At 40.5% G+C, this 26033-nt stretch overlaps 1 protein-coding gene across 2 annotated transcripts in view; it reads left to right on the top strand.

The window, feature by feature from the left end:
• Window positions 1-22011, top strand: part of TRPM3 (transient receptor potential cation channel subfamily M member 3) — a 717940-nt gene extending 695929 nt beyond the window's left edge. For both annotated transcript variants that reach the window (XM_073670333.1, XM_073670354.1), the window contains 3 exons: window positions 2901-3100; window positions 7562-7694; window positions 9900-22011. In XM_073670333.1, coding sequence (XP_073526434.1) covers window positions 2901-3100; window positions 7562-7694; window positions 9900-11319 — 1753 coding nt within the window. In that variant the 3' untranslated portion in view covers window positions 11320-22011. The remainder of the gene's footprint in view (window positions 1-2900; window positions 3101-7561; window positions 7695-9899) is intronic.
• The last annotated feature ends 4022 nt before the right edge of the window (window positions 22012-26033 follow it).

Here is a 26033-nt window from a genome sequence, read left to right as displayed (position 1 = left end):
GCGTGATAGAAGCACAGTACTCATGTAAGGCAGGCAGTATAACAAATAAACACTTGCATCCAGGTACCTTTATAGGTTGCATATTTTCTGATTGGAGTCATTCTCTTTCTTTTCTTCTCTATCTAGTCCAAATGCCATAATGACTTTTTACATCCACAGCTTGTCTCTGCAGACTTCCATATTCTTTAGTCTTCTGCAGCACATCCCAACACTGTGCCCTTAAAAATAACAATCTAATTATTATGATTCTAAATAAACATATCTGCTCTACGCTGTGCCCCTGAATAATGGTTGACCCTCACTATTCTCCCTACATAAAATATGACTCCCACACTGTCTCTTATGGTACATGTGACTCACCCCCTGGGCCGTGGGGTACCCGGAATCGGGCTTCTGTACGATGCTGGGGGTAGTAGTGGCAACCCGATCCCGTGGCTCAGGGTGGTCAGACCAAATTGTGGCAGTCTATTTATCAGTGTTTTGAATGTCCGACTACTCCACCCGTGGATTGCGGTCAGGGATAACCGCCGCTGCAAGGCAGACCGCTGAGGCTGGTGTTGGTGTGCAGCACAGGGGTAGGATAACTCCCCACGGGAGGAGCGTAGCCTCAGGGCAGCGTGTAGGGAGGATGGGAGTGATGGTACAGGCGTAGCAGTAATCACACAGAGTCCAATGATGCAGTCCAGGGTCTTTTACTCACAGTTGTTATCCAGGTCACTTCTGTCAGCAAGGACTGCCCGAGCCGTGCTGCGCTCACCAGGTGAGGGGCTCGATCAACCTCCAGGTAATTTAGAAGCGCTTCACAGGACCCCCTTTATGTGTCCTTTCTCTGGCCTCTCATACCCCACCAGTGACCTCACTTCTGTCCGGCTGCCTCGGATTTTGTCGGGTTAACGTGCCGGCCGTTTTCCCTGGGCCCTATGTGGTGCCTTCCTAGCAGGTTTAGCAGGGGGCTGCACCAATGAATGGTCGCAACCTCCGGTTCTTGGCTGAGTGTAGTTTCTCCTCCACCAATTTAGGGATCCGGTTCCCCTTCTGTGGCCTGACCCCTCCACTCAGGTGAATTCGGGCGTGCAGTGGCTACTGACCGCTCTGCACCCCTGGGGTCCCTCCTTCCTCCATGTTCCTGGAGCCTCCCTGCTCCCCTTCTTTCTTCCCTCAGGCTCCGGCCTCTGTGCTAGGCCTGCCAAGGGAGCAGAGCCCATGCAGCAGCTCTGCTCCCTGCCTTCTCCTCTCACAGAACTCCCTCCTAAGATGGCCCCCACCTTTTTATACTCCTCTCTCTGTGCATCCAGGAACTGCTTCCTCTCTGCTCCTGCACTACTGGGTTCCCCCTGTTATGGGTGTTCCCTCCCACTCCAGCCAGTGACATGGTCTGTCGTGCTCGCTGCTGGGAGCACCGTCGAGCTGTCCCCCAGAAATGTGGTGTAATGCATGCAGCTGTCAGGGTCCTGATCCACACTCCATCCTTACCTGGAAGTGAGATACCACACCTCTAACTGAGATGCGATACCTCTGTAGCAACCGAGCCCTCGGGGTGCTACACATGCTCTCTCCACTGCCCTCTCCTTTCCATACTGTGCCCCCTCTTCACACTGTTCCTACTGTCCCCTCTCACTGTGTCCTCATCTGTGTCTATACTGTGCCCCCTCCTCATACGTCCCTCTGCATACTGTCCCCTCCATACTGTGCCCTCACACTGTCTCCAAATGCTGCCTTCTCTCTATTCTGCCTCCAACACTGTCCCCCCATGCCACCACCACACCCACTAGTCAGTGTCTATAGTGTGCCCCATCACACTTTTCTCCACTCATACTGTCTCTCCCTCCCCATATTGTCTCCTCACACATTTCCCCCCTCCCACTCTCCCCATACTGTCTCTTCACACATCACCCCCCTATGCTGTCTGTTCACACATTTCCTTCCCCCCTGTGCTGTCTGATCAAACTCTTTCTCTTTCCCACCCCCCCACACCCATACTCTACCCCCCACTCTCCTCTACAACCTATTGTACACCCCACCCATACTCTCCCATCACAAGATTCCCCATGGTAATAAGGCTTAGGTTTCTTCAGCTCCATACCAACTTTCAACGCCTATGCGGCGTAGGTGAGTGATGTCAACAGATCACCTGATCATGCTGCTGACATCGCCCTGACCCGGAAGTGCCGGTGATCAGGGCTTCAATTGTACTTGCGCCTGAAAAACATGAGTATAGTTGAAAGCTGGGAGCCGGCATGTTACAACTTCTCTGAACCGACTGTCAGTTTGACATCCAGCTCAGAGTATGGCCGAATATCACTCCGAGAGGGATGGCAGAATGCAGCCACTGGGAGATACATTGGAACGCCACATCAGACAGCCCAACAGTGCCCCCTGCTAGCTGTGCCCCGGGGCTTCCAGACACATATTTCTTGCTCATTCCCTTGACATCTCTACCTTATTGGTGCTTGGATAAGCACCACTGTTGTCCTCCTACTATAAACCTTTCCCTTAAAGGGTCCTCATGTGTCTCTGTATTCTGTAGGTTCAAGGTACATTGTTTTGCTGTGTGCATGCACTCCAAAATCTATTTTATGTCAGCCTGAGGTCTCAAGTGACTGCAAATGAAGTCCTGGCAGCTTACTCCAAGGTTTCCAACTGTTAATGAACCATTCCAAGCAATAGTATGTTCTGGAATTACTATTTACACTAGCGCCTTATGTTTGTGTAGGATGACCATTACACATTCTGATATAAGATTTACATTCCTAATTTTAAATAAAACTGTGTAATGTTACTCGTGATCCCAATAATTTAATTTTCAATGTGTGAGTTGATTGAATATGAATGTGCATTGATTTTCTTGTGGTTATTATAAACTTCTGAATGTGGAATATGTCTCTTATGTTTCTTTCCAGTAACACGTTCTTTGAAGTCAAGTCCATCTCAAACCAGGTTTGGAAATTCCAGCGATACCAGCTGATAATGACATTTCATGAAAGGCCTGTCTTGCCACCTCCTTTAATTATTTTTAGCCATTTCACTATGATTTGCAAACATCTTTGTTGTCGATGGAGGAAACATGAAAGTGACCAAGATGAAAGAGACTATGGATTAAGTAAGACTGGCACAACATGCCACATACAGACATGTACTGTTCATATAACAATAATGAAAAACAAAGAAATGCTGTAAAGTCTTCAGAAAATATTATCGAATTGCTTAGGAATAGAAAATATGCATTATTAACAGGATGTTATGAAATTTCTGTTAATATTATATTTGTAATATTTTATTAAGAATGCATCTGAACCTAATCTGCCAAATTAAAAATTCAAGCTGTGCTTTATTCACCTCTTTCCCAGGTCCAGCGCTGAGTCTCCGCTGCTGCTCCCAGTGTCTGGTATTGTCAGTAGCGCTGATGTCACAGTGATAAGGATAGCTGAGCTCAGCAGTAAATGGCGCGAACAGCACAGAGCCGCTGAGCTCACTGATTTGCTGCAGTTCTGTCGATGTGACGTCAACGCTGCAGACAATACCAGACACCCGGAGCAGCGGTGGAGACACAGAGCATGACACAGGGAGGGTGAGTAAAGGGATGTACACACTAATTTTTTGGAACAGAAACTGAGCAGAAATTTTCCATATCTTCCTCAAAAACTCAAAAGTCCTGAAAATCATGGAGTTTCTGCTCAGTTTGCGCTCCAAAAACTCAGCAAAAAGACTCGGTATGCACAAATCCTAAAGCACAGTTTGTTTGTAATAACACAAACTGCACCTGAGGAAAAGCGCTTTCAGAAACTGGAAAACCCCTTTAAGGTTGCCCTTTGTGCCCACTTAGATAATAGTAAAATACTATATTTTGTAAGACTGAAAAAAGGAACAAGTTTCTCCTGTTTGCCTATTCTCTGGTAATGTTAATTGAGAGCCAAGGAAAACTTCCAAGACAATTTTTATTATCTTCCCGATTCAAAGTATGGCAAAATTCATTTATTAAGGACTCATTTCCAATAATCTCTTGACCGTAATTTATAATTTCATTACTCTAAAGCGACACACCAAGACACTTTTACTCTCTTTTACTGAATAACTAAAAGAGATCAAAAGTGTCTTGGTGTGTTTCTCTGGCAGATTGTTCCATAGTTTCACTGCTCTTAGGCCATGTTCACACATGTTGGGTTTTTCAGCGTTTTTTGCTGCAGAATTTTATGCAAATTTTCAGCAGCGTTTTGCAGTAGCAGCAAAGTCTATGAGAAACCAGAATTCTCTGTTCACACATCTAGTTTTTTTTTTTGTATTTTGTGCCTTGGCTGGGTTTTTGGAAAATAGAGCATGTCACTTTATTCAGCTTTTTTTAAGCGATTTTCACCCATTGGAGGTAATTTATTTTTGTGATTAACCATCTTGTCTTGGTCACTGAGATGGTAGTTTGTATTAGGAGAGTTTAATTAAATTAGTGATGAGTACAGTGTAAACATTAGCTGAGCTACATATTAGATTGAACAATACCTGTGGCCCAGTGAGGTGTGAAATTGAACAATGCCTGTGTAACTGAATGGCAGACCCCATAGTGTGAAAGAAAATAGTGTCATACAAACTCAATACATTGCCAGTGTCTAAACTATTCCAAAACAATTCACCTCCCCCACTATGCCAAAACCAGAATGAGATTTTTTTTTTCACTGGACTTTATGCACATGCATAAAGAGACAAAAGGACTTTGAAAAAAACGCTGAAAAAACACACAAAAAAATGCAGCAAAACCTGCGTTTTTGACGCAGCTGATTTCCTGCCAGAGTTGGGTTTTGCTGCAGATTTGTGACGCTGAAAAAACCCAACATGTGTGAACATAGCCTTACAGTAAAGAACCCTCTACTGTGTTAATGTAGACACCTTCTTCATCTAGAAATAGTGAATGCCTCTTGTTATATTTACAACCCTATGTATAAATAGATCACTTAACAGATCTCTGGTTTGACCTTTGATATATTTACATAGCGCTATTATGCTTCATACCTCCATAATATGGCATCTTGATGGCACTGATAAATAATCATAGAAATTAGAGGCCCACAGCCATATGACACTGTTATGTTTATTGTACATACATAACATTTCCTATAGTCCATGTTTAAATAGCCAGCAGCTTTGGAAGCTTTAATATCACATACGAGAGGCCTAATAGAAGGAGAGTTTTGAAGAGCAGCTAAAGCAGCTTTAATCATTTTGTCATCAGGACATGAGTAGATTGGATAATATCCAGACACAAAGTATCTCTTTTCTGCCATTAGTACTGACTCTGAATACAGGTGTCACACGTGGCTCAGAAACAAGTATGATGGCGCAGTTAATTGTCATTCTGACCTTGTCTCCACTTTCTTCTGAAGAACAGACTGAGTTGTTTATAGTCTGTTTTCAATGGATATTTGTGACAGCATGTACAGCAATGGATATGGTCATAAAGAAAGTGCATAGGTAGGACATGAATATATTGTAGACAAGATGGAAAACAGGGAAGATTTCTGAGCTGGGAATGGTGCACTGAACAGCTTTTCTAGTCTCCACTAATATATTTCTCTGTGTTCTTAAAGGGTCTATTCCCATCTCAGCCTTTAATGGCCGAGACGGTAATAACTGCTTCTAGGTGCCAGCCACCAAAAAGTGGGTTGCAAAAACAGCCAGATGCAGTTCTGCTATGCTGCTCATACAAGTACATAGCAATTGAGAAAGTGGCTTTCAGACAAAAGCAGTATGTAAATGATATAAAGATATACCTTTATTTTATCCATATCGCTTTAGACTGCCAACTGTAAAACTACAATACGGACCAATCATCATATATAATATACAGAAAGGGAGGCTGGAAGCCTAGATAGATGATCAACAGAGTCCATTATGGTGCAAAAATAGAGAACTTTATTATTAAAATACATGAAGGTAGGTGGGGCGATGTGAGGAACAAATTCATACGTTTACATGTAAAAAACACGCACACAAGGAAGAATACCCATATCTAGCAATTATATCAGATAAATGTCAAACTCAAAGCATATATCAAGTGGATAACAGGGCCCAAGACCCATGTGGTCAGGGATGTATAAACACCCATCATGTATCACATAGATAAAACTATTTAATGAATTTAATGGAGGGCATACCTGAGGCGAATGCCAGCAACTGCAGGGACTGAGACCTGTGTGCGACCCCCGACGTGCGTTTCGGCACGAGTCTTTATCAAGGGGTCACCCTTGCCTTGAGTTTGACATTTGTCATCTGATATAATTGCTATATATGGGTACTCTTCCTTGTGTGCGTGTTTTTTACATGTAAACATAATGCATTTGTTCCTCACATCGCCCCACCTACCTTCATGTATTTTAATAATAAAGTTCTCTATTTTTACACCATAATGGACTCTGTTGATCATCTATCTAGGCTTCCAGCCTCTCTTTCTGTAAGTCCATAGCAATGCATAGGAGCCTTGTGTTTCTGCACCGTGCGAATTACGCCAACAGTGGTGCTCACTTAGTTATGCTGTTTCCATAACTTCCATTCATTTCTACAGGAGTTATGCAAACAGTACAGGGCAGCTGTGCTAGGCTGTTTCCGTAGCTCAGCCTCTGGTGCTTGGAACCTAGAAGCATTTATTCCTTTCTTGGCTATTAAAGACCAGGATGGAAATAACCCTTTACATTTACAGAATTAGGGACCATCACCATGAAATACTATTTCTATTTGAACAGACTTCAGCTTCAGCTCTTTCTCTGTTAAGACAAGTGGATAAGGACATTAGAGCCCTGTTTTCTTTATACTGACAGCAACAATTGTTCACTATAAAACTGGGTAAAAAGGTAAAAAAAAGATAAACTAATGAGTGGCATCGTGGCCCATTTATACTTTATTTTCCAACAAGTTTAGAGCGGTCAATTCCTTTTAAAAATCAGGGACTGTTTTGCTCCTAGAGTTTGTGAAGATTTTTTTTATTCTCCACATCCAAGAAAATCTGATATTTTCAGAGTTTGATCAGAGTTGATTAGCATAATCGGCCCGATTTCTCTTGTGTGACCCTAACCTTAGAATATGTTATAAAACCTATGTGGCAATAAAAGGAACACCTTTAAGACCAATTCTCTTTCCACCATGAGCCATTGTTTTATCATCAAGCAGTGCACATGAACTTCTCATATCTCTGAAAATGCTCACGCTATAGAGTGAAGAAAATGGAACATTTCATTGTGATAGAACTGGACCTCTTACTAGGGACCCTCCTTTATGGGCCAGTGCCCCCTCATTCTTCTATATACTACATGGATGGTCATTAATTTGAATGATCAACAGGTGAAATGTGTGGTCAATTGTAACCAAACCTGCGGCAACCAGTTGACTACTGGCTGGCTTGAGTATAAAAAGTCATTATCGTCATAAGATAAACACTTCTAGATGACATAGAACATTTTAGCGTGTCGATGCACTGTTAATAAGATTTATTTATTTTCTTCAAGGATACATTTACTTCTCTAAAAGGCTAAACCTTTTAACACAATGTTTCTGAGCGTTGTCTGTGCCTTCTCCTCAACAGAGCTGTTTATCACAGAGGACGAGCTTAAGAAAGTACATGATTTTGAAGAACAGTGCATAGAAGAGTATTTTAGAGAAAAAGATGATCGATTTAACTCTTCTAACGATGAAAGAATTCGAGTCACTGCAGAAAGGTGAGACATTTTTTTGTAATGCTTCAATTAGTCACTTTTCTAATTAAATGTTAGGCTGGGTTTACAAGTATCAATTTTCTCTGTGGTCTGACTAGAAATGTTACATTACAGCAATAATCAGTAGTTACATATATATTCATAATGATCAGATCTATCAATTTCTATTCACCTAAAGAGACACAAATCATAATGTGTTTTGTTCTTTATTTTTAAATCAAGAGAGGACTCCCTGGCTCTATGAAACACATGCAATGACTGATGGTCCACAGCTTCTCTGGTGTCCGCAGGTACCCCAGGCCACGTTCTTGTTATAGCTGTATTAGCATCAGCCATCAGTCTACAATCATTCCCCAGTTTTTACAGCATTATGGTGGAGAACCCCGGGCTTTATTATCAATATGCTCATAAGAAAGCTCTTCAGTAGTGTGGGAATCCTGAGAGTCGAAGCTCTGGATTGGCTGTGGGTATTGTACTATCATAGAGTTAAATTAATTGCTTGTCATGGATCTCTTAGTGAAAGTGGAGAGGGTGCCTTCGGTAGGTATGAGCAAAAAGTCATTAGAGACAGCATATGAGGGCTGTGCAAATAGTGAAGGTATAGTGTTCTTGTCATCAAAGCAAAAGGTGGCTACTTTGAAGAACCTAGAATATAAGACATATTTTCAGTTGTTTCACACTTTTTTGTTAAGTATATAATTCCACATGTGTTAATTCATAGTTTTGATGCCTTCAGTGTGAATGTACAATTTTCATAGTCATGAAAATACAGAAAAATGTTTAAATGAGAAGGTGTGTCCAAACTTTTGGTCTGTACTGTATATACATCACATATTGCTTATTAATATGCAGTAAACCTATTTTGACCAAAGTGTCTTTTTAACATTTTTAATGATGTGCAAATAATTCCTGTGATTGTATCCATCTTGTTGAGAGTTTTTTTTTATTTCTAAAATGTATGGAGACTCAAGGAAAAAGTCTTACAGTATATGGTTCTAGTCATAGTAATTATTTTACTGCATCTTCAACTATTTCAGTAAAATAATTGCCTCTCTCTAAATTTATCTACAAAATATTGTATTAATAACACAAATTGGGTTGGGAATGGCCAGGCTTGACTGCTAAGTGACAATCATTTGATGTGCACAGCATAGCAATTTGACTCATAGGGTTTCAATGCGTAACAGCTGTATTATCTTTCCCGTTCCTTACAGCCATATTAATTAGGAGACTTTTTACATAAATGGAAAACCAATTCTGATGTTGATCCTTGATACTAAAACATCTAAGTATCAAGCATGTATAATCTATCTATGGTTAGCTGATATAATTCAATTATTAATTGATTCAGGTACAGGTACCATGCTACATGCATTGTAAAAAATAAAAGATGTAAAACACATGCAGTAGATTAGTATAGTTCATAAACAATACAAACTGCATTGCTTTATTGAAATCTGCAAATTCTCTCCCGAGTTACATACTTACCTTTCAATATGCTTTGTCATTCTAAATTCTCCCATCTAGTTTTCAATTTTAATATTGTTTTTGCCATTAGAATCTCTTTTAATCCGGCATTTTAGAGTTTCAACTCTTACTGAATTATATTGATAATGGAAGTGCCTTTCCATGTAAAAGATGTAAAGATGACAACATTTTTCTCTGTCTGACAAAATATTTTGAAATATTTCAAAATTTTCCCCACCGTAAACTTGGCCAAAAAAATTAAGCTGAGTTTTTTACACCAAGTAATGGAAACAACAACAATGCCTCCGTAGAACCTAAAACATATATGTCATTCTCCTTCTTTTTAATAATAGGTAATGTATTTAGTAAAATGCCTTTGCTGAAGTTTTCTTATTGACAAGCTTTGAAAAGCCAGCGTTTGCAATTAGAGGGATGAATTGAATTTTAACAACAATGTAAGAATTGTATTGAAATGCTTTTACCAGACTACAGAATAATGCCAATGACAGATGTAATCTATTTAATAAAAGTGGAATTCTTATTTATAGTTATTTGGATTCTGCATCAATGGGTACATTATCTGTCGACAAGAATTTACATCTAAAAAGTCTGATACATGTTCTCTATGAAACACTCCTTCAGTAAAATCATTTAGATAAGAATAATAAGCTGTATGTTGCTGATGCTATATTTCATGTTATTCACTCTGATTTAGTCTGCAATTTTACTTTATTTACTTAGAGTGGAAAATATGTCCATGCGCCTCGAGGAAGTAAATGAACGGGAGCATTTCATGAAGGCATCGCTTCAAACAGTTGATATAAGACTTGCTCAACTTGAAGAGATGCTGGGAAGAATGGCTACAGCCATGGAAAAGCTTTCTGGAGTCGAAAGAGTAGAGACAACTAAAGCAAGATCCAGAACTTCCTCAGATTGTACTGATGCAGCCTATATTATAAGACAGAGCAGCTTTAACAGCCAAGAAGGGAATACTTACAAATTACATGATATTATAGACCCGGTTGGAGAAGAACCATTGTCTCCTACATCTCCTACACTTATGCCTCGAATGAGAAGTCAGTCATTTTATGCAACAAACTTGAAAGACAAAAGTGGGTTGGAAAAATTTGAAGGTTTTTTTAAAGAGAGGACAGTAAGTCTGCACAGAGCTATAAGCTCACATTCTATATCAAAAGATATGAAACCTACTTCTTCCCCACTTAATTCTTTGTCAGTAGCTCCAAATTCTAGAAGACCTTCCTCCTGCATCGATATTTATGTTTCAGCTATGGATGAGGCACAATTTGGTATAGACTGTGGAGAAAGCTCAATGAATGTTGGATGTGGTGATCACACTGAAGGAGCAGGTCAAGGCTGTAGTTCCTTTTCCCATTGCGGCAGTAGTTGTAGTCGCAATCCTAGTTATGAGGAGGGAACAACAATGGACACAATTGGGTATCTTCCAGAACACTCAAGTTTGCTAAGTGGACCAAATCCCTGGGATTTAGACCCTCCTATGTACCATACATTAGAGCGTTCAAAAAGCAGTCGTTTACTTGCCACAGCTCCTTTTGTTTTAGAAGAGACCCCAATTGTAAAATCACAAAGCTTTATGTTTTCTCCATCTAAAAGCTATTATAGTAATCTTTGTGTACCTGTAAAGTCTGCAGAATACACAAGTATTACAGACTGTATTGATACCAGATGTGTGAACAACACTCCGCAGGCCACTGCAGAGAGGTCAACATCTCCAGGATGTGTCCGAGAAAAAGTAGAAGATATTAGCGGTTGCCATCCAGAAAGAGAAGCTGAACTAAGTCACCCAAGCTCGGATAACGAAGATCCTGACACAGAAGGAAAAAGCAAATGTTTACCTTCTCATGAAAGTTCAACCTCAAAAACATTCTTGAATAACTTATCATTCCCGAAAATAGAAAGGGCCAATAGTTATTCTGCAGAAGAGCCCAATGTGTTGTACCAACACGCAAAGAAGAGTTATTCAATAAGCGATAAACTTGATAGGCAGCGTAACACTACAAGCCTTAGAAATCCATTCCAAAGGAGTAAGTCATCGAGGCCTGAAAGTCGAGGTGACACCTTATCCATGAGGAGACTCTCGAGAACATCAGCCTTCCGTAGTTTTGAAAGCAAGCATAGTTAGATATAAAACTATTTTTTCCTTTGGATGAATATATGTTTAACAGTTGCCCACCCGCAGCATTTTTATCACAATACCGTGACCTCACATCGTGGAACATGGACAGAAACCACCACCAACCACTTGCCAAGCAATCACTTTGTTTAATCTGGCAGCAAAATAGCTTCTCATTTTTAGTAGAACGCATTCGTACGTAAGGATTTGGACAAGATAATATGATTCATTTGCATTTCATGTCATTCAGAATCTGCATTAAGCCTCTTTTCAAGGTTTTTGTTATACTAAATTGAAATGTTGAGTTGATCATATGAGGCCTCCCTGATTTCACAGGAGGCGTTTAATAATTTGCACGCTGCAGAGGGACCTTTCTATTGGAGCACACACTGTATAAAATGTACTTGATATCTCTTGTGTTTACTCTTTGTTCAGAAGCCTCCCTTGTCCTGTTCAATGTATTCCACAGGAGCTCTCAGGTCTGAATCTTGCTCTGCCAACAACGCTGTTGATCATGACCGAAGGAACAAACATGACAACGTAATTGTGGCATGATTACTGGCCTGTCTGTTCTGTATTAGCTTCCAGTGCCACATGACAGTGCGTCTTTTTTTTTTTTAACAAAAGTGAGCAAAACTAAAAGAAAATATGCCTTTTGTATAACAAATAAGGAAAGAAAGTTATTCTATAATATATATATATATCCAAATAAACCTTTTTTGTCTTTCATGGGCATTCTAGCACAGTCAAGCAAGCTCAGGATGAATGTAATTTTATGGTGTAATGTAATATCTATTTTTTTACGATGTGTTGTCAATGCAGTTGCCTCAGTAAACGCATGCTTTAAAAGCTGTGATAATATGATGATACATGTTTGTATGTGAGGAGTATGGTATGCTAACCTTCACTGTTTTGTTTCAGTGGTTTTTAGTTTTTTTCTATGGTAGATTCTGTATTTTGCAATCACTGCCAGTTTATATCATTGTTAAGGTGCCGACACTCTAAGATGAAAAAAAGACAATGAAAAGAAAACTCGTGGCTACTTTTCCTTTTAAATCTGGGATTTTCATTCATTTTTACATGAATGCACTGTAGTTGACAAATGCTATTTTTTTATTACTGACCCAGTGTAAAGTCACAGGGCAGAACTATGTTTTTTGTTGTTTTTTTTCTTGCATAATGAGAATGTTTTGTGTGTCATAAAGTAATATAACAGGGCAATAATACACTTTGTGCATTTTGTGAAGAGGATCATTATGGTTTTGAAAACATGCTACTCCGAAAAAAAAAAGTACCCTTCCTTGTGAACACTGTATGCTTACCTATGTAACATGCGTTCACAATTTGGGTATACTATAGAATGTGTATACTTATAATACAAGCTCTGTATCGTACACACCATTTAAAGACATCTACGTATTTCAAAAAGACCTTTACTTATGTAATTAATTACCAAAATATTTCATATATAAATCACGTAGTAAAGAGTAAGAAGATTCAGTTCAGTTTCCAACCAAAATCTTTCCTTTATCCAATGCTCTTGCACGCTGCAGAGGGACCTTTCTATTGCTAGGGGACTCAGAAGCTCAGAGAACAATTTAATTGCAGGCTTGACATGATTCAGGACTATAAAATTAACTTGATACATGATTGTTAGATAGAGACAAGATTGGGGGCTATTTGATTTGGTCATATTTTACTTTTAATCAAGATACAAATGCCCTTCACCCAACTTGAAAGGCTGTTTTTTATATGGGCACTGCGATATTAGACAAGATCATTGGTGGTAATCAGCACAAGGATCAAGGGAAGGGCACACAAGTATCATGCCCTTCTATTCCAGTTGGCATTACCCAGGACATAAAGGGTTTGAGTACATTTAGGGTTCACACTATGGGCCTTCTTTCCTCTTTAGAAGCTTTTAGAAATTACAACTAACTAGCCATTTGTTGATAGTATTTAACCGATTCTAACTGTACCCTATTGCCATGAATCTGGGTGTATGTCCCCAGCTTCTTTTCCTGTGTGTGCATGCTCCGGAGCAGTGGCGGTTTTCTGAGCGGAAGAGTCACAGTCAGTGCGGCGGGGAGACAGCACGCGTACCACATTCGCGCCACTCACAATTGCGACGACACAAATCCAGTGACTCGCAGCGGCTCCGGAGCATGCGCGCGCACAGTAAATGAAGCTGGGGACGATCACCCAGATTCAGTGCACATGTCCAGGGAGCTGCTCGTCACTGCGCAAGCGAGGGATTATAGAGAAGGTTTTCGTGATGTCGGGCCAGTACTGCAGATCAATCAAAGTGCATGGGGATGGATAAGGTGATGAGACCGTGACTGAAACCAACGGAAGCCCACCCCTATGACCGAAAGACAAGGTAGAATATAGCTATACAAAATGATTTTTTGAAATGAATACCGTGCCATTTTGCTTAAAAACAATGTGTTAGTGCTGCACATTGCATCACTAATAACACACTGGGGCCAGTTTAATAGTGAAAAACGACGTGACAGGTTCCCATTAAAGAACTGGAACTCAATAGTGTGTTTTTTTTAAATTTCTGAAATATTTTTTAGTATGTCACAAACTCTAAAACGCACCTGTTACCAAAGCCATTCTGTATTTAACAGGCTAATAAAATGGGGCATCAAAAAATGTGCAGCTTGCCGTTAAAGGGAATCTGTCACCAGGTTTTTGCTACCTCACCTGAGAGCAGCATGATGTAGGGGCAAAGACCCTGATTTCAGCAATGTATGACTTATTGGGCTGCTTGCTACAATTTTGATTAAAAACTGATATATCTGCTGCTGATCCACCAGGTTTCTGAAAGCTGAGCCGTGTATAACCTCACCCACACCACTGATTGGCAGCTTTCTGGGTATAATGTGCATAAGCAGTGATGGGGGCATGGCTGGACTACCTAGTAGCAGGCCAAGTAGTCCTCTAGTGATAATCTCCTGATGATAAAACTGGGATTTTATTAAAACACACTAAGCAGCCCACACATCAGGGTCTCTGCCTCTATGGTATGCTGCGCTCAGATTGGGTAGCAAAAATCTGGTGACAGATTCCCTTTAAGTCACTGCCACCACAGAACACTGTGAGAAATAAAGTTGTCCAGAACTAACTGTAACTGTTATAATACTACATTATTTAGAAGGTCTAAAAAAGACAGAAATAGTATGGGAGGCATCCCAAGCCACAATATCATATTGTAATTGGCCAGAAAACATTGCATTTTCAGACCATAGACTAGAGATTTAACATTGTGTTTCCTATAAATGTTGAAAATATGATATGTTTATCATTATATCATAATAACATGATACTTTCCCAACCATGCATGGCTCTATGCTGTAACTTTTGGACCTTGAATGAGGCAGGTAATGGGCGCTGCAAATGACTAGAAGGGTATATTATGGAAAAACTGGATTCCCTTAAAGGGATTGTCCGGTGTTAAGCTGCAAGTCTGCAGTCACTCTACATGACTGCAGATTTGTGAATCGTCACATTGCATGCCCTGCAGCGGCAATGGGACCGCAAGTATGCGATATGCATACTCCTGGCTACATTCCAAGTAGATGGACGCAGCCTTGCTCAATGCAGGCGAAGCCAGAAACAGTCTAGTTGGAATGTGGCTGGGAGTATGCATATTGCATACTTGCGGTCACATGACTGCCAGCCCCGGCACCAGCACCAGGGAATCTTTACAGTGCACAGTGCTCGCGATGTGATGATTGACAAGTCTGCAGTCACATAGAATGACTACAGACTTGTAGCTTTAAACCAGGCAACCCCTTTAAGATCCCTGTGAAATATATGTATCAGTTTTATTTCTAGAGAAGATTCTCAGTTCTAAAATGCTGTCACTTCCTACCCAAAATAAAATTGGAGGGCTGTAATATATAAAGTATAATATGAAGATAAGTTATTGCCAAACATGCCATTGTACAGGAATGACGGATGTGTTTTTAAAGGGTAAAATTTCAAGAGAAATGCAGGTAGGCAGAAATCACAGATTGGACATATAGGGCAGTTATTTCAAGAGTACAGATTACTGATATGAGGCTATTGAGAAATCAACCTCTTTATGAAATGGAGCCCGTACATCAAGCTTGGTTTCTGTTTAGCGTAGAAAGAAGGAAGGAGATTGAATGCTTAAGCGTAAACGCACAATTGTAGCACCGCACCTTGGTAAATAGCTTGTAGCAATTTATGAAAGCAGTGGGAAATCACAGTTACTATTCCCTCTGTCCTTTGTTCACACATTACTATTAATTGCACAGCAGTAGAAATTCCATTTTTATTTTTAGTATTTGATTAAAAAAAAACCTTTGCCTTCAAATCATGTCAGTGAATCCAAGACTCGCAGGTCAGTGGAGACACCAATCACCGTTGTGGCCATATATTCACGCAGGGCAGAAATAAAGTCACGGCTCACACACACCGGCATACCTCTATAAAACAGCTTGCCATCACGTTATCATCACTGGGTAATATCTAGCTGGCATGTTTAGTTGGAATAGAGTTTAATAAAAACTGCATTGTTGTTATATAGAGAACGCTTTAGTCTGCCGACTGGCATCAGGTGACGATAGTAAGCATTTCTTTATAATAGGAGAACAGGCAAAAATGAAGACATATGTTCTTCTATAATAAAGGTTTATTGTAGCGGTGTAGCTATAGAGGTCGAGAGGTAGCAATTACATTCAGGTCCTGTGACTACGGGGATCCAAAGGCCCCTAAGCTATAAAAGAAGTCACCAGCATTATAAACGACATATCATAGGTGCAGAGCCCCGGTACAGACTGAACGCTGGACACAGGAGCTTCTAGTTATTACTTATTAGTTTCAATAAAACATTTTAATAGCTTGACCAAATAATACATAAATGCAGTAAATAATTTATTAGGGAACGGCATAATAATCATTCACTTATTAAGATAACTCTTGTCTATATACCCTAGTAGGGCAAGCTATTGTCATAGGAAAATTCCCCTTACACTGGAGACCCCTTGGTGAGCCACAGAGCACTTGTCTTTTCAATGGATTACATGGCTGACCAGTCACTTAACCAGACAGCTTACATCATTGGCAACGTATGACTTCCAGAAGCCAAACCACAGTGATCAGTTGACTGCCAAGGTAGCCGTCTTTCGAGAAGAAGTTCTTTTCTTGAGAAACTCCCTTTAAATAAAAAAGAATCATTCCTTTTATTGGCATAAACATTGTACATTAGAGAGGACCTGTCAGCAGGATTGTAAAGTAAAGACATGACCATAATGGGGCTTTAATGCACATTACATTGATACCTTTTCTGAAGAAATACATGTTCTCTTTCTTCAGTAATCATCCGTTGATGTTTTATGCTAATGAGATGCAAGTGCAGTGGGGCTTCCTCTTGCACTTGGTCTTCTGCTGCTAGTCTAGGTATTCACCAACCCCTATACCTGCCTCCGGGCTTTTTCAGTAACCTGCCTCCTGGGCCAAAATATCACACATGCAGCACCATTGCCACATGCAGCGCATGCACAGATCGATTTCTTGGCTCAATTACATCATGTGGAAGTTAGTGGACATGCGCTTCCCCTGGCAATGATGATGCCTGCGTGAGATTTTGACAGGTGACATCATTGCCAGTGGAGGAGCATGTGCAGTAACTTACAATTGAGCTGAGAAATTGATCTGCATATGTGCTGTCCGCCAATGACAACACCTGTGCGAGATTTTGGCCAGAGCAGGCAGGTCAATGAAAAGACTGGAGGCTGGCTGAGGGACCAATGAATCCCAGATTGGCAGGAGAAGACCAAGTGCAGTGTCCTGCCCTCCTGCATTGGCACCTCGTTAGTATATAACTTTAATGGAGATTACTGAAGAGTGGGAAGACAGATTTCTTCAAAATTGGTATCAATTTAATCTTCATTAAAGCGCCAGTATAGCCATATTTTACTTTACAATCAAAAATCCTGCTGACAGGTCCTCTTTAAGCAGAGCTACAAATTTTTCTTAGTAGACCTACAGGTCCGTCACCAAATTCCACCTGTCTTATGATTGAATGTGGTCCATTATAGTGGTAGTCTCAAATAAATGACTGTCCTTGTAATACATGGCGACTCAAGCCTGGCAGAACAGGAGGCACTCTCATCACTATCATTAAGCATCTCTCCAATCTGGCTCATTGCGGGGCTCATAAGGAAAGGATATGGATAGGGAGTGTCCTCACGAGACAACTTCTTTGTCCAACTATAGATAATTGAAGAAATGAAGACACCAACCTTACAATTCTAATTCTTTGTAGTCTTGATTATCTTTAGAAGAATCTCTGGCTAGCTACTGTAACTGTGAATATTGAGTGTATATATGTATATATATATATATATGTATAAATATCTATATATATATATATATATATATATATATATATATATATATATATATATAATACTGTATATATTCATATGAGAGATTACAAATTTAACAATCCCAATCGCACAGGTTGTGTTATTCCAAAATATACACAATACCTGTCAAAATGAATAATGATTTGGGCATAGCAAGCAAGCAATATTATATAGTTGGACAGCTGTTGACAAATGTTCAGTCATTTTCTGACAACATTAATAGAACCCCATGTGCTCTAAAGGTGATCCCATGCAGATGGTTTGCTAGAAAGCAATGATGTTGTCAGAGTCAGAATAGTATAAGATAATAGGGAATTGTCTTCCCAAGACCAGTTTGTCAGTAATAATGTGGTAATATTGTATAGGGACAAGTACATCTGTACAAATAAAAGATTTGATGAAGATATGACATTTCTTAAATTCCAATATTAAACAACAGTGCAGATATAGTCGTAAAAAAATATATTTTTTTAGTTTTAAATGTATTTATCTATTTATTCATGTATTTTCTTCAATTTTTCTTCATTCTTCTCCTACCTGGTTTTTATATCTGATATGCTCAGTAACCCCAGTAGACTTGAAATCCACATCACAATAAAACTCGGATTCTGTCCGGGTCTAAAAGTAAAAGGTCCAAATTTCGCTAACTTTCTACACAACTATGAGTAGTGCAAAAATTTTGCAACATTTCAAACCATTTTCTGCCAAAATTCTGGTGGAACTGTTTGTGGAATCGGGTCTATAAGTTTAACGAGACCTATTAAGTCAACAGATTTACATGCTAGATGCTATGGACGTAATAGGTATGCATTCAAGGACAGTTCACTTCAAATGATAAAATGGCATACAACCAAAATATGTTACATAGAAGCATACAATCTATTCTAGCAACTTTACATTATGTAGGAGGGGAATGCATGGGCCTCTTAGCATGTCTGCTCTCACATTTGTATTAGCTTAGAATTTGCAGGCAGCCCCAAAATTCCTTAAAGGGGTTATCCAGGACAATTTTTCTTCTTATTGACCTAAGAACTTAAAGGCACGTAGGGGCTAACTACCTGCCTGTTCTGCTCATTCTCTGCCTGGTCAGAGCAGTCACTGACCGCTCCTGCTGGTGATTCTGTGGCTTCTGGTGACATCAAGTTGATAGAGTAGCTCTTCCTCCTTCGCTCTGCTCTATTGAAGGGACGTGACTGGCAATGTCATGCTGATTGACAGCTGGCTCCCCATGGCATAGCTGCAGGGAGCGGCTGTCAATCAGCACGAGCAGCCTGGAAGAGGAAGAGCTGCTCTGTTAATGTGAAGCCGCAGAATTACCAGTAGGACTGATCCGTGATTGCTGTGAGCCGGTGCCAGGCAGAAAAGGCTGTCAGTTCTTAGCCCTATGTTTAAAAACTAAAATAGTCCCGGATAACCCCTTTTTGTGTCCAGCTTGTGTTTCAATAAGTAGTAGACAAGAAATAGTACATTAGGAAGGATATTATTTATTTCAATTGGTGTAAAAATATAAACAGTACTAAAAATTGACCTGTTATATCTACAAACACCAGAGACATTGCAGTGTAAAATGTATTCAACCAGTGACATATCCAAATTTATATAACATAACAATCTAAAAAGAAATTTGGTTATTTTTCAAGAATTAAAGTGAATCTGTGGTTGCAAAACCTCTATGAGTGGAAAACGGTCATCAAGCCAGTACGGTCTACTTGCCAAGTCATGGTTTGAGAAACTGTCCTTTCCCTGCGATTGATTGCTCCGGCAGGTGATGTCAGTGCCGACATCTTTGAAATCCAGGGCATACGGCTGCATGATCCGGGCTCCGGACGCCTTTGTCATGCGCAGTGAGCTCAGATGTATACGCCTTGTAATCGCCTGCAGGAGCCAGGGACTAGCTTATTAGCCAGGGACTAGCTTATTAGGCAATATTCTGATGTCAGGTTCCCTTTAAGAAATAGTCCTGAAGCATTACACATAATTTGTATCTTTTAAGAGAGCACATTATTTTTCTAATTCAGGAAGTTATGTATACCATAATATCTCGTATAAAGCCTTCTATTCTAAAAGCAACATTTATATTATTTTAGCTTCATTTTTTTCTTATTTTTCCAATGTAATGTTTTGGACTTGTTTTCCTGGTGTCCTTCATTTCATTTATTGGGCATGATGAGCTGATACTGTGTACAGTAGACCCCACTTATATATCCCCTCCACATACATATAAAATACTTATAAATTTAGTGTGCATTCAAAAAATATTTTTGGTAAAATCGACGCCATTTTCTCTTCTTCATGCTAATTTGAGAAACATTTCTTTCACAATTTGTTACATCTTTACAGAAACAAGTGGTGTGATCTCTCCGACATGCGCAGTAAAAGGTACTTGTGTCTTTCTGTCAGATATGTAATCGTAGGGTCCAAAAAACTGTAAAACAATAATTTGTCTAAAAAGTGCTCCGGAAAAAGATAGCGCTGTTAACTTCTGTTTTTCATTGTACAAATACCAAAATGGCGTGATCCATACATTATGTCAATGCATTTGGAGTTAATATGGGCAATAGAATCGATGAATAGAAGCAGTCATATATATCTATGTCATCATACATCAGGTAGAATGAGAATATTAATGGCGACTCTTTGCCAGGTTGTCCACAGGTTGTGTCTGATATCGACACTTGAGATGCAGGACCAAACACAGTCCAATGACCAGAATGGAAATGTTTCTAGAATTTTTTTTTCCAATTTCATCTATCCTCTTAAGGCCATGTTCACACGTTCAGCTTTTGGTCAGTATTTTAGCTCAGTATTTATAAGCCCAAACCAGGAGTGGAACAATCAGAGGAAAAGTATAATAGAAACACGTCACCACTTCTGTATTTATCACCCACTCCTGGTTTTGGCTTACAGATCCTGATGTAAAAAACTAACCAAATACTGATAGTGTGAACGTGGCCTTATAGCAAGGGTAGTAACATAATCACCAATATGTTTATATCCTTAATACAAGATCTTGAACATTCACTGGATTTGACAAATTATATATATACATATAGGAAATGCACTTTGAAGCATTTTAAGCTAAAAGGTACAATAAACCACATTCCTATGAAACAGAGACCAAAACTACTTAATTGTGCGACTAATGATAAAATAGGCATAAAATAGGAGCCAGAAGCTTATATATAAGGGAAAGAGGGGAAGCTGCTCCCGTATTCTCCAGAGAGCTGATATCAAACATAACAAGACTGAATTCTGTAAAAGATGACTGTCAGTATAAGACCTCATGCACACTGCACAATCTCCGTACATCACTATGTTACCTAGAATAATTACATAAATGGCATGCAATGGAACATGGCACAATATTGTGTATGGATCAGTGGCATACACTGGTACTGCTCTATAGATGCCATATTACGGCCTTGGACAACGCAGAACGGCCATGTATACAAGGCCTTAATCTTGTGGTTTTGGTGGCTATGTCAGCAATGATATTTTTTATTACATAGTCCTACAAAATTTCGGTCCTAGGGTTGGATAAAAGAACATTTTAACCAGTCAGTACTAAAAAATAGAATTTAACAAAGGGAAATGTAATTATCCGTAGAGAGGTTGTCCAAAAACTGGGACTACTTCTCACCTCTATTACTGTGTAATATTTTTAAGTTGTACTTATGTCATGAAATATATCAGCAAGGGAATAAAAGCAAAGAGCTGTTGTATGTGGGTGATAGATGTGACACTATGAGCTATTGGCCATTCAGCGTGTGCTCAATCATAACCTGTTGAGTCAATGACTATGGAGTAATGCTTCAAGGTATGAGTGTTTTGTTCTCCTTGGCCATAGACGAGGAGAACCTTTGCTGCTACTGCTGTCTGGAACAGTGTTTGCAATACTATTTCATAGAAGATAACTAGGATTTTATTTATACATATTATGATGATCAATAGATTTTAAGGAAAAGGGAGCAGAGGATGTTTTAAAGGCATCCCCTGACAATATTTCTAGCTGTTTGTTGTGTTGAATAGCTCCATGTAATGTACATATGCAGTTATTCCACAGAGCAGTCCGTGCCATGTGTATTATATTGCTCAAAAAATGCTGTAACATATGACTGTGGCAAGCTGTAAACTGCTTCATGGAATGACTGTGTAAATATAGAAATATTTTACAGAGAATGACTTTGAAATGGTTTACTGGATTCACAATGCACTTTTAGGTTATGTGTTTAGAGATGAATAATATCGCTGTAGACATTTCGGGACTTTATGTAACAAATGTTTTGCAATAAAAGGATGTGTTTAAAATGTTCTCACTGTCTGAAGCTTATTAATTTTAAGACATATTAATAAACAATATTATTAAACAAGCTCTCTCTTTTCTTCTCTGTGTGGCCCAGACCATCACAAAAACTTCTTTCAGTCGTGACATGATAATGCCTCTGAAAGTAGTAATCCCAGGTAGTGACAGAAATATAATAATGGCCCAATACCCTAATAGTGTCTCCTATTAGGTCACAACACAAGTACTGCCCTTTTTCGGCGCCAACTCAATAACATTGCCACTAGTGATAAGTGAGCGTGTTCAGTGAGCATGCTCGGGTGCTCGCCGAGTATTTGCGGCGTACTCGAATGTTATGTTTGAGTCACTGTGTGCATTCTTCACATGTATTAAAGCTGTCAAAGAGTCAAAAATCTTGCACACGGAATGACTCAAACATAACATTCGAGTACCCCGAAGATACTCGGAAAACACCAGAGCATGCGAATAAATCTCGAGTAACGAGAATGCTCGCTCATCACTAATTACCACCTTATGCCCCAAACAGCAATAATGTTCCCCTATGTAGCCCCATATTCCACAGACTTTTTCAATTTCAGTAGCCTAGAGAAGTTTGGCGCAGTACAGCCCCTATCTCACCACCTGTCCCATGCCTAGATGTCTGTGGCATACTACAGAGAATGGTTGGGCAAAGAGCCGATCACTCCCTGCTTTTCTATAGTTTTCAACTGTATCTGATTTCTGACAATGCTATTAAATCTATAAAGAGGCATTCACCCACTAAGACATAAGGTACATCTTCCCCAGATGTGTTTTGATTAAAGAATCTCTCCCACTAATAATATGCTCACCCACCACCACTTTCTCTGCTGTCCAGAGTCATTCTTCTCTATGACATCATCCCAATTCTAACTAGCCGGCTTATTCTATACTCTATGCATGAGCCGGGAGTCTATTTTACAAAGAAAACTTATGGCACCTCATTCTGACGCTCCATATTGTTTCATTGTAAAAGAGTCTTCCGGGTCACACTGAGTGCAGCACGACCTGGCCAGTCTGCAGAGCGGTGGCGTCACAGAGAAGCAGAGAAGAACACCAGAGAAAGCGGAAGTAGGTGAGTATATTAATACACTCACATTACATTACATGCATGTACACACGCATAAAAAAGTTAATGGGTGTGCTTCTTTAAGACTGGCATATGAATGTTTCTCTTAAGTAATTGCCCCACCTTTTCATGATTCAAAGTTATTATGTTTATTGAGCTTTTTCAAAGAATGCTACAGCTATTCAATAAATATTGTACTAGGAATTTTTAGGTGGACCATCTTATGCAAATTTTTCATTAAACTACATGCAGACTGGCAAACATTTTCAAACATATGGGCAAAGATATTTTAGAATGTCCTTGGAGAGTCAACAGCCGCACCGTGAACATGCCGCTACAGCTTTCATTGACAGCTGAAACTTCCCATATAGAAGACAAAGACATACTGTATACACAGTGCTGAATGATCGCTGTGTTTACTGTTCAGGTTGCAACTATGATGCTTCTTCCTCCCGTCCAAGCAATCACAAGATCGCTGGTTGTCTGGAAGGTGCAGGAACAGTTGGGTTTTAGCTGAGCCAGATTACAGTGGCATGTAAAAGTTTGAGCACCACTGGTCAAAATTACTGTTATTGTGAACAGATAAGCAAGTTGAAGATGAAGTGATCTCTAAAGGGCCTAAAGTTAAAGATGACACATTTTCTTTGTATTTTAGGCACAAAAAAATAAATATATATATATATATATATATATATATATATATATATATATATATATATATATTTACAGTATATCACAAACGTGAGTACACCCCTCACATTTTTGTAAATATTTTATTATATCTTTTCCTGGCACAGCACTGAAGATATGATACTTTGATAAAATGTAAAGTAGTCAGTGTATAACTTGTATAATAGTATAAATTTGGTGTGCCCTCTAAATAACTCAACACACAGCAATATGTAAACCACTGGCAGCAAAAGTGAGTACACTCCTAAGTGAGAATGGCCAAATTGTTCCCAAAGTGTTAATATTTTTAGTGTCCACCATTATTTTTAAGCACTGCCTTAACTCTCTTGGGCATGGAGTTCACTAGGGCTTCACAGGTTGCCACTGGAATCCTCTTCCACTCCTCTATGACGCCATCACGAAGCTGGTGGATGTTAGAGAACTTGCGCTCCTCCACGTTCCTTTTAAGGATGCCTCACAGATGCTCAATAGGGTTTGGCTCTAGAGACATGCTTGGCCAGTCCAGCACTTTTACCCTCAGTTTCTTTAGCAAGACAGTAGTCCTCTTGGAAGTGTGTTTGGGGTCGTTATCATGTTGGAATACTGCCATGCGGCCCAGTTTTTGCAGGGAGGGGATCATGCTCTGCTTCAGTATGTCACAGTACATGTTGGCATTCATGGTTCCCTCAATAAACTGTAGCTCCCCACAGCCAGCAGAATTCATGCAGCCTTAAACCACCATGCTTGACTGTGGGCAAGACTCACTTGTCTTTATACTCCTCACCTGGTTGCCACCACACACACTTGACACCATCTGAACCAAATAAGCTTATCTTGGTCTCATAACACCACAGAACATGGTTCCAGAAATCCATGTCTTTAGTCTGCTTGTCTTCAGCAAACTGTTTGTGGGCTTTCTTGTGCATCATCTCTAGAAGAGGCTTTCTTTTGAGACAACAGCTATGCAGACCAATTTGATGTGTAGCGCCCCGAGGGTTCGGCCGCTACAGGGGTATTGCACCTCTGCCAGAGGTGTGATATTCCACTCCCGGGTAAGGATGGAGTGTGGACCGGGACTCAGTTAGCTGCATGCATCACACACACCCCATTTCCGGGGGACAGCTCAACGGTGCTCCCATTTATATAGTAATGCAGGCACGACAGATCATATCCCTGGCTGGAGTGGGGAGGGGGGAGGAAAACCCAGTGATGTAGGAGCAGGAGGGGACGGTTTCTGGGCGTAGGTAGGAGCCCAATGGTTGCAGGTCACCTGGGCTCATACACAGAGAGGGAGGTATAAGAGGTGGGCACCATCTTAGAACAGAGTTCAGTCGTTCAGAGAAGAAGTGCAGTCTGTGAGGAGAGGCTCTGCAGGAGCTCTGCTCCAGGGCCAGGCCTAGAGTAGAGGCCGGGGCCCGAGAGAAGAGAGGAGAACAGAAAGGAAAGTAAGAAGGAACAGAACACCAAGAGAGACCCAGAGACACGAAGGCAGAAGGAACCCTAAGGACCCAGGAGATTACGGATGACGGGTTGGCAGAACAGGGTACCAGATCCCAAGTTGGTGGAGGTGACTAATCCTTAACCAAGAACCGGTGGTCGTAATCATTTACTGGTGCGACCCCTCACTACACCTACTAGGAAGGCACACCACATAGGGTCAGGGAAGTGGGCACCCAGCCCTCCCAGGAGAAGACCCGAGGTAGCTGGACAGGAGTAGTGTCACTGGTGGGGCACGGCTGACGAAAGGATAGAAGGGAGTCCTGTGCCACACTCCAGAATTACCTGGGGGTTGATCGAGCCCCCTGCATGGTGGACGCAGCACGGCTCAGGCAGTCCTACCTGTGCACAAGTGACCTGGATGAGAACTGTGAGTAAAGAACCTGAACTGCAACACCTTGTCTCTGTGCTTTCTCACCGCCTACAGCACTACTAGTACTGGAACGCCCCGCACCACAACCACCATCATCGCTCTACATTGTCCTGAGGCTAGACTCCTCCCGTGGGGAGTTATACTACACTCTGCTGCCCTCACAACATCAGCCTCAGAGGTCGGTTCAGCAGCGGCGGTTCTTATTGACCGCAATCCACGGGTGGCGTAGTCGGACATTGCATTATACTGATACAGAGACTGCCACAACCTTGGTCTGACCACCCTGAGCCACGGGACCGGGTCGCCACTACTACTCCCAGCATTGCCCTGAAGTCCGGTCCCGGGTGCCCCACGGCCCAGGGGGTGAGTCAGATGCAGTGTGCAATGGCG

Source organism: Phyllobates terribilis, unplaced genomic scaffold (assembly GCF_046119375.1).
Source record: "Phyllobates terribilis strain yellow unplaced genomic scaffold, ASM4611937v1 Scaffold_1__5_contigs__length_1240528914, whole genome shotgun sequence".
NCBI classification, from domain to species: Eukaryota; Metazoa; Chordata; class Amphibia; order Anura; family Dendrobatidae; genus Phyllobates; species Phyllobates terribilis.
Note: the sequence above shows the minus strand (reverse complement) of the source record. Positions and strands in the feature narration are given on the sequence as shown.